This window comes from Tarenaya hassleriana, unplaced genomic scaffold, assembly GCF_000463585.1.
Source record: "Tarenaya hassleriana unplaced genomic scaffold, ASM46358v1 Cleome7, whole genome shotgun sequence".
Lineage (NCBI taxonomy): Eukaryota > Viridiplantae > Streptophyta > Magnoliopsida > Brassicales > Cleomaceae > Tarenaya > Tarenaya hassleriana.
In genome coordinates, this window is record NW_010969548.1 from 147,267 (window position 1) to 156,689 (window position 9,423).

The 9,423-nt window shown below is 40.2% G+C and overlaps 1 protein-coding gene across 1 annotated transcript in view; it reads right to left on the reverse strand.

Annotated features, from left to right (window-relative positions):
• The window catches only part of LOC104800437 (protein TSS), an 11,439-nt gene extending 2,035 nt beyond the window's left edge, over nucleotides 1–9,404 (reverse strand). The window contains exons 1-24 of the mRNA XM_010523231.1: nucleotides 9,307–9,404; nucleotides 8,867–8,938; nucleotides 8,667–8,731; nucleotides 8,463–8,555; nucleotides 8,230–8,302; nucleotides 7,193–7,477; nucleotides 6,964–7,028; nucleotides 6,634–6,765; nucleotides 6,426–6,467; nucleotides 5,794–6,324; nucleotides 5,229–5,383; nucleotides 4,416–4,923; nucleotides 4,199–4,261; nucleotides 4,016–4,117; nucleotides 2,558–2,875; nucleotides 2,395–2,487; nucleotides 2,125–2,226; nucleotides 1,917–2,021; nucleotides 1,609–1,742; nucleotides 1,235–1,418; nucleotides 1,037–1,168; nucleotides 697–809; nucleotides 534–615; nucleotides 1–187 (exon numbers count right to left, since the gene is read on the reverse strand). Coding sequence (XP_010521533.1) covers nucleotides 1–187; nucleotides 534–615; nucleotides 697–809; nucleotides 1,037–1,168; nucleotides 1,235–1,418; nucleotides 1,609–1,742; nucleotides 1,917–2,021; nucleotides 2,125–2,226; nucleotides 2,395–2,487; nucleotides 2,558–2,875; nucleotides 4,016–4,117; nucleotides 4,199–4,261; nucleotides 4,416–4,923; nucleotides 5,229–5,383; nucleotides 5,794–6,324; nucleotides 6,426–6,467; nucleotides 6,634–6,765; nucleotides 6,964–7,028; nucleotides 7,193–7,477; nucleotides 8,230–8,302; nucleotides 8,463–8,555; nucleotides 8,667–8,731; nucleotides 8,867–8,936 — 3,634 coding nt within the window. The 5' untranslated portion in view covers nucleotides 8,937–8,938; nucleotides 9,307–9,404. The remainder of the gene's footprint in view (nucleotides 188–533; nucleotides 616–696; nucleotides 810–1,036; nucleotides 1,169–1,234; nucleotides 1,419–1,608; nucleotides 1,743–1,916; nucleotides 2,022–2,124; nucleotides 2,227–2,394; nucleotides 2,488–2,557; nucleotides 2,876–4,015; nucleotides 4,118–4,198; nucleotides 4,262–4,415; nucleotides 4,924–5,228; nucleotides 5,384–5,793; nucleotides 6,325–6,425; nucleotides 6,468–6,633; nucleotides 6,766–6,963; nucleotides 7,029–7,192; nucleotides 7,478–8,229; nucleotides 8,303–8,462; nucleotides 8,556–8,666; nucleotides 8,732–8,866; nucleotides 8,939–9,306) is intronic.
• Nucleotides 9,405–9,423: the final 19 nt, after the last annotated feature.

The window sequence follows — 9,423 nt, forward strand, 5'->3', positions numbered from 1 at the left end:
CTTTCCCTATTTCATCTGTATCAAGAACAGTGTCCTCATCCGTTACTTCTATCCCATTCCTATTAGTATCTACTTCTGTCACACCGCCAGATGTAGCCGTGACGTGCTGAGAAACAATAATAGAGGTGGCATCATCAGCTGATGCAACTTTTTGAGGTTGATGTGTCATATCATTGATCAGCAAAACCTGTCAAAATGAAAGTGACATCATAAGCCTTCGACAAGATGTCCTGGCAAAAACCCATCCTTCTCTCTTCATTACAAACTCCTTTCTTTATGATACACGTGCTTTACGTTTTTTTTTCAAACTGCATCTTTCCCATCAGTCTGCAGTGCAAGGTCTTTAGATCACTGGTCCAGCAAATGCATATATCTAGAACAACAAGCAGAATATACAGCGGGCCTACATTTTCAATCAGAGTTCTGAGCAATTGACAACACTACACTCAAGATGTCGCTTGACCAACAAATCCAATGAGCAAACCCAACAGAAACTAGGATCAGAATTCAGAAGTAAGGTAACTTAAACATACCTTTGCACGACGATGTTTCCTATGTATATCATTTGCTTTTGCGTCTGAATCAGAACTTATGTAATCCAGGAGATCTGATACACTGCAAGAAAGGTTGGACTTAGGTGCAAATGAAATAATTACCATGTCAGAAAACACGCTTTGGAAATTTCCATTTTAATACCTAAGGTGCCCTTTGCTCGCAATAGAAGCATCAGGTTTTGGGATTCCATTCCGTGCTGCTTCTTGCTGCTCGATGGCTCTTGATTCAAAATATTCAAGCCACGCAGCAGCATCCTGCAAGAGACAAAGAATACAACAGAACTTATCAGGTCTGGGCATCTCCAGCATTTCAGCAAGCCACTTCCCCAGTCAGTATACATTATATTCGGCTAAGTTTCATGCACAGTAATGCTCAGCACGACTGAAACTTTTGGGTCAGAAACCAAGTAAAAAAATTCATCTGTATGAACTGCGAAATTTCAACACGTGCAACATACTCACGGCTAGGAGTGAGTTATCACCTGCGTACGGAGGTCATCTGGACCCAGTTTTGCTGCAAGTATCTTAAGTGTAGTTTGCTCGTGTTGCACGCTCAAGGAATATGCTTCCATGAGAGAGAGGGCCACAGCTATTGCATGATAGCTAGCAGCAGTCTGTCAAGTGAAACGATGGTTAGCTTTAGAGTGGGGGAACAGGAGGACAGAAAGATGAGAGAAAACCTGAATGTGATCAGCTCCAAGCAATCTTTGGTTGCATTTTAGAGCTTCATGCAAGTATCTTAGAGCCAGATGGACATTCCCAACCCCTTCTTCCATCATAGCCACATTTATATATGTAGCAGCAGTATTTGGGTGCGATAACCCACAAGTGAAATGGAGAAGGAATAAAGCACGGTTCACGTACCTGTGAACATATGCCAAAGGGGAAAGGATGTTAAAGTGGAAAAATAAAATCTACATGGGGAAAATGAGAGGAAAGGAAGAGCAAGAATCATTCCACGGCAGCAAGCCAAAGGAAATGAAAAAGCTGGAGCAAAATGCTTTCATTCGAATCAATGATCAGCAAAACTGATAAGAAATTGAATACCACATACTTCAGAGCCAATTCAATGTGCTGAAGGCGATAATAAAATACAGAGAGATCCCCATAGCTTTTCATAGTGTCAGGATGGTCAAGCCCAAGTTCCCTCTCATTGATATCCAGAGCCTTCTGCTGAAATATGGTTGCCTGATGAAGAAATAGTGAAAACGTCATATATAAAGGGGCTTGTCAAGAAGTTCTTCTAGAATAATTCGAACATATGGTAATGTCCATGCATTTTGACAGATAAACTCTGTTACTAGTCTTTATAATCAAACGTATCGTTTCTGGATGAGAGAGAGAGAGAGACAGTAATGGTACCTGGTTAAAATCGCCAGTGTGGTACAGGACAACTGCAAGAAGGCTGTAAGCACTGGCGGTAATTCTATGGTAAGGTCCACAGACAGCAATCATTTTGACTAGTGCCTAAGAGATGCAAGAAGTCAATATCTACCGACCATGAAAGCAGTAGCTAAAAACATGAAAGCAGTAGCTAAAAACATGAAGTGGATATCAAACAAGTTGGCACCTTTGTTCCATAATTAACAGCATCGTCTAATTTTCCTTTGTCAAGGGCAAGCTTTGATGACTCCAACAATGTCCTTCCATCAGAGGAAGCACATACTGCACGCTGTTTGACATGCCAAATAAAAATTACTAAATATTATATCTAGCATTACGGCACACCTATGAAACAAGCTCCAAGCAGACATTGATTAACAGAACAGAATGCGGTCTGACTTGCGGCATAGCTAAAATGTAGATCAGGAAGTTCAGAGAGAGAGAGAGAGAGAGAAACCTTGCAGACGGGAACCAAACCAATAATGTCAGAGCTCTTAAAGGGATATGGAGAATCAAAATCATAGTCTCTTGTAACCAGTTCAAGACCAACCTGTGGTAAAATTTATCAGAAAATAATAATCATTATGAAACCAGCATCTTGTACAGTCTAAGTAAGGTACCTTTTGGCAAAGTCCTCGGAGGATAGAAAATTTTTTCAAACGTTCGAAGTCTTCTTTCTCTGTCCAATCAAATTTTGAGAAAACAAATTTCTGTAGCCACTCTAATTTGAGACAATAATCTTTGTTGGAGCTCTTGTCACTCTCGTCCATCCCAGGGTGTCCAAACATAAAATTTAATGCCGAAGCTAATGCCGTGGATAAGGCTGCCACAGTATTGACAGATGCAATAACCGCCCTAAGCAGATGCTTGAAAGCTCTTGTAATCATCTCATGAATACAAAGGGACTGTATATGAGGAAGCTTCTCAGCAAGTTTAGCCTGGTTTATACACATGGTGAAACAGAATATACCCATTAATATGCTCTGTCCAACGTTATTTCTGAACTCAACAAATGTACTGAAGTTGGCAGACCAGTTACCGTAGTTGTAGTACATTGAAATAATGAACACCAGGTGACAGATTCTACATTATCGGGTTATTTTGGACTTTTACTATTGTTGGTTTAATTTTGTATTTTGGACTGGACATTAGGACATAAATTGGTCAGGCCTAGGGTTCGCTTATGGCCATAAGGTTAGCGAGTTTGGCCGCCTTAGGGTTTGTAGCCACCTAGGTGGCGGCTCTCCTCTATAATTTGAATTCGAGTCAGGCTAGGGGGTAAACGACTGGAAGACCAGCCTTGTCGAAATTCCGGAGGGAAGAGACTTTCAGGTTTGGGGTGTGTTATAACCATACCTGATATTTGTTCCATCCTTCAGGGATTTCACAGCTTTGAACACAAAGAGCTTGCAGACATTGGATTTCTTGGCAACTTGGAAGGTGGAAAAGAAAATGTGGGGACAAGTTGTACAGACCTGAAGTTCTGGTCCCATTCTCATACCATTGGTGAAATAAGAGGGGGTGGAATAAGGCTTGATCCAAATAAGAAAGACATGCATGCAAATGCACCCTAGGTCATCTCTCAAGGCTTTTCTGGACGTGATAATCAAGACAGGAGTACACATTGGAGGTGTTCAAAGGAGACTATCAAGCTTCGTTTTCCGATTTCCAACTTGAGAACAAAGTGAATTTTGGGAGGTTAATATTTGATAGACTCCTAGATTGTTAGTTGATTGTTATTTTGGTTTTTCGTTTTTTGTTGGTTTATTTTTGTATTTGGACTGTCAGTTTATTTTTGAATTTGGACAGGGAAGTTAGGAAACAAATGGCCTAAAGCCCGTTTAAGGGCCCTAGGATCAGCGAGTTTGGTTGGCCACTTTGGCCATCCGCATTAAGTTTTGTAGCTGACTAGGCGGCAGCTCTCCTCTATAAAAGGAGTCTTGGTTTAGAATAAAGTATAAGAAAAGGTGATCAACTTAGGAGATTTAACGAACAATCCATAGAACCCTAGGTTCTATCACAAGGTTACAGGGAACAGAGACCATTAACAAGATCACGAGAGAGAAAGAAATTCTCACCACGTGTCCTAGAGAACGCATCTGGAGTCCTCTTGTATGCATGAAGTCAGTCATTGTCCGACCATCAACTGGTGAAAGCTCCAGTGAACCAAAGTCCGTAACCTGATAACTCGTGAGAACATGTCATTGACATTATAGTAAAAAAATTCAGAATTTCAATTTCTCTGCAAATAAAACACATACCAGCTTTGGCAGGGCAATTTCATCATGATATCTGTATGCCATCTCTATAAGCTCATCTTTTGACTGTATCATGAAATAAATTCAAGTTTCAGCATCTCTATCAAACAATCAGCAAATAACAATATATAACAAAATGGATAAGACATACACCATAAAGAGCTTAGAATTAAATACTCATGTTAAAAGTATATACTAGAGACAGGATAAAAATAAGAACCTTTAAATGAAGATCAGTTCCACTTTCTTTTAGGCGTGAGAAAGCTTCTTCAGAAATAAGTTCTTTCAGTTCAGTCTCAAAGTTTGATTCATGAATTCTTTGTTGCCCTAACTCGGCCTCCACATTCATCCTGCACAGTCTGCTATCTTCTTCCTTTTCCCCCTTGCTACTTGTCGTACCTGGTTTCTTATTTCTTATCTTTAGATCTTTGAATTGCATTCCCAAACCTTTAACTGAATATTCATTATCATCATCTACTGTAGGTGTTCCAGAAGCAGTCTCCATCACAGATTCTTTCTTCTGTAGATGCTGAATCCAACAGTAACCAAGTTCCCACCTAATGGGCCTTTCAGAAGCTATCGGTTTTTCTGATAACTTGGTCAAGTTTTCTTTAACCAACTCATGTACAAGACATCTGAAAGGCTCAATATCATTTGAATCAATTTGTGGCGGCTGGTCCCCTCCAGCTGTTCCAATACCATATGACTTGTGAAGCAGAATCCTTTGGCTGCAATAAATTTATCAACCAGAAGTGTATTGTGAAGGACAAGTTAATCGCATAGACATATTTACCCTTTCGTGAGGAAAGGGTACACAGATTATGACAAAACGAGTCTCTTTTGTTCACATTGGCTAAAACTTATACAGTCATTCTTTACTAATGAACTTTCAAATATTGAAGACAATAGTCAGGGATAACCAATCCAAAACAGTGAGAGAAGAGAGACCACGACAGAATAAAAATTTTGATGTAGCCAAGTATAATCTGCACAAATAAGTATATCATAGAGATCAGTTTGGGTAGTCACTAACCTGTTAATATTAAGAGCATTAGCTCCTCCATCAGGCAGATCATCGATCACAATATCAATAGAAACAGGCTCTCCGATATTAGTTTCACCACTAACTTTCACCACCGCGGTATATCCACATTGCCTTACAATAATTGTGCCCAAAGCGGCAGTGTCCTGGAGAAGCTTTTTAAGCTTTAGTATAGCCAGGTAAAGAGAATAAAAATAGAAAAATCTCAACCCATTGTGAAGCATCACAGTTCCATCTAAGTCACTAATCTAAAAACTATTTGAAGCGGTACTGATGAGAACAAGACTTATACTGCACAAAACAAGTTAATGCGATTGCATTTGTGCTTCAACCAGCAAAATATTCACCGAACGAAACAATTTCTTAGCAGAAAGAGTACGAACAAAGAATTCAGAGTCCAGACATCTATTATATCACTCGAGAAAAATGATAAACAATTGACATCTATTTATGGAGATAGCGTTAAAGACAAGGTCAAGAAATATTGATCATTGACTCAAAGGCCAATGTAGCATTTGCACATAGATTATGGAGCAAAAAAGAGAAACTCACTTACATGTATGATAACACTCTCATCAGCAGTTATCCCTTTAAGTAAACTCTTTTGAATATCTTCCTTGGACGATAGAGCATATTGTTCATCACAACAATTATCTTCAACCCCGGAGCCAATGCTGGCTATATCACGTTTCACAACAATAGACAAATCTCCAACATTTTCCTCGAGCAAGATAGAGCCTGCAGCAAAATTTCTTCTTCTGCCTGTTTGTTGATTAGCATCAACCACCTGCCGAATAGCTCTAACAGCTTTTAAAATTGAAACATCAGCAAATTGGCTGTGAAGCAAGAAAGCCTTCCTATCTCGGATAACTCTCTCCTCCTCGGTCCTGCAAGGAAGCCTGGCCAATATAGCAAACTCTGCAGCCCAAGGTCGAAGTTCATAGTTACCGCTTCTGCCCTGACCTCCACCATTCCCACCCCAGTTCTCGTCTTCTGTTGGTAGAGCAGGAAATGTAGAAGGAGATTCAGCAATTGACGGAGGGACAAGCCACGTATTTGCACGAAATCCATATGGAAGGTTGCCAAACTGGAAAGGAATAAAATCAAAATCCAAATTCTTGAGCTAGAACAGATTCCTAAAGACAATCATAAACAAATAAAAATAGTAGTAAACAAATTAACAGTCACCTTATTGCGCTCAGTGAAAGCTTTCATAAGGGATGCATATGCCTGCATGAACTCCCAAGACGAAAAAAATTGCAGTTAAACCGCGTGTTACAAAAAAAAATACAACTAAGGATAACAAGGTAACTTGCAAGAGAAAAACCACAGCTTAGATAGAACCCAATTGAAAGAGGAAATGGACAAATCTGGTGAAACAATCGCAGCGGCCCACCTTGGCAAAAGCATTGCTAATGTTCTGAAGCAAATCTACAAGGGAGTGGCTACGTGAGAGCAGCCGTCCAACAGCATAGAACCCTTTCACTGATGCTATCGCATTTATCGTCTTTCCATTGCAGATTTTAATCTGAATAAATAGAAATTTCAGCATTAACAATAGATGAGGATAATTTACCAATAAAATTGACAAGGAGAAATTTAATTGAAAATGGGAAGATATCAGCAATTATAACATATCTAGACAAAAGAATTTTCTGTAACGCACTCGTAGACCATCAACATATCACTGACGCCTAGAAAGACAGAAGAAGGAACATTATAACACCTGAAGTCCAAAATAGTCACCATCACCCATCTGCCCACAGTCCTTATCGTCAAGCTTCTTCACATCTGCGAGATCAAGAAAAAGGGGAAACGAATTTCAAAAGCACGGCCATGATTTCTACCAAATTTCGATTTAACTTTTCCCGCCAATCTTCGGCACTTTCCCGGCGATCAAGCAAGAGAACAAATCTAGGGAATGAACTCAACAGCAGAGGAAACGCTTCACTCACTGAGAATCGGCGAAGGAACGTGAGGGAGGGAGAAGAAGTCGTAGAAGTCGGAAAGCTTCGGAGTCGGATGGATAGCGACCATGTCCAGGCCCTCCGACACGGCGGCCGGAGCAGAAGGCTCCGACGAATTCCCACGCGGCTGCGGTTGATTCCCATCGGCGACGAGGGATTTCTTCGAGGATTTGGAATGGTCGCGCTTGAGCCTGCCGAACCTGGTGGTGCAGGCTACAATGTCCAGGAGCCTTCGTACGTGATCGACAGCCTGGCACTCCTTTTCGTAGTCCTCTGCAGCACAATGGCACTAATGTAAATAAACTAGAACTCTAAGGGCAATTCACGAAATGTTTTCAAAAGTGATTCCGGCCTGGGGGAGCGTTGTTAGTTGCAACATGCCATTGGAAAATATGTATCCCAATATTTTATAAATAAATAAAAGACGATGAGAACAAACGTGCGAGTTTCTGAATTTTACAAATTAAACAAATGACTGAATGAGTATGGGCACATGTACGTACACGATTAAACAATGGCTGACACCTCATGTACGTACACATGTATATTCCAAAAGCCACAGTACAAGTGACACACACATGCCAGTATTTGTAAAATGTAGATATTATGACGTGTGAATTTGGTTGATAATCGAATAATCGAACCAACTCAAATTGAATAACTTATAAGTATAATCGGACCGAATCCAATGTAAATTTCACTAAAACCGTACCAAATTTGAATTGAACCAATGGAAATGGAATTGGTCCGGTTAGATAAAAACAAGATAACCCGATTAAAAATATATTTAAAAAATTCTTTGAAAATTGAATACTTTTATCAATAAAAATCAAATTCGAATCAAACCAAATGGAATAATTTTTCTAAAACCAAAATAACTAAACCCACCCGAATATAATTGGACAGAAACCCATTAGTTTTGGTGGAGAGTTAAAAGGAAATGGAGAAAGAGTGAGTGACTGCAGGAATATATGTGAGAGAGAGAGAGAGAGAGAGAGAGAGAGAGAGAGAGAGAGAGCGCAAACCTTCAACCATGGAGAGGAAGCAAGGCTTGAGAGAAACAACCTCAACCTTGTCACTCAACCTTCGCCCTTTCACCTGCACATCACCACCACCCATCACTTACCCTCCTTTTCCTTTCTCTCTTTTATTTTTTTAAAAAAAAGGGTGACAGGCAAATATATATATATATGTATGTATATATATGATGGCATATTCCTGTTGGAAACATGCATATGGAAATCAGCAGAAGCACAACCTCATGGGAGAGAGAATAGTTGGTGAAATGGCAAGTCTCCACATGAGAAGCCAAGAGCCTTCTCACGTCAACGATCTTATCAGTAGAGACGCCCTGTCCCAAAAAAAACAGTGTGTAGAAATTGGATCAGTACAAACATGTATTATACATATAAAAAGCCCATATCAATGGCGATTGCATTATATGGAAATTTCTGCATCAGACCCTGAGCGTGACTTCCGATTCATAGGGAGTCAAGACGGTGACATCCACCAGACCCAGCACGACAGCTGCAAAGAGAGAGAAAGACCAGGAGAATCCCTTCAGAATCTCAGATTCACATTTACAAAAACCATGTATTATATGAAGATTTCATCATCATCATCATCATCATCGTCGCCCAATGGGCATGTAGAGACTCTCACATTTCTCTTCTCTCTTCTTCTTCTCCCCTTTCCCTCTGGTGGATTTGCCCTTGCTTGACCTCGGAGCCATCCCTTCGCAAAAACAACACCCCAACTGATCAGGAGAAATGATTTCGATTTCCACCGCAAAATTTTAAGAGTGAATATATAATTAGGTTTCAATTTCCAAGTGGCCATTTCAGGATATGAAGAGCCGCTTCTCGAAACGAGCGAACTCGATTGGCAACTTATTAATGACAAGAAGCAGCACAAGAGTGATCAATAGCAACCACAAAACATTGAACAGTGATTAGTATGAACCAGGAAGAAAAAAAAACAGAAGAGACAACCATCAAAGACAGACATGGACACAGAAAGAAGAGGAGCGTAAAGAAAAAAAAAACAGAGATCAGAATCCAGGAAACTCTAGTAAGAAAAATCAGAATCGGCGGAGAGCTTACCGGATGAAACAAAAGGTTTCAGAGGAAAACGATGAACAAACCAGAGACAGAGAGGGGGGTATGGGAATTATCGAAGGAGTATCTGGTGAAAAGAGGGGGGGGGGGGGGTCGACAGTT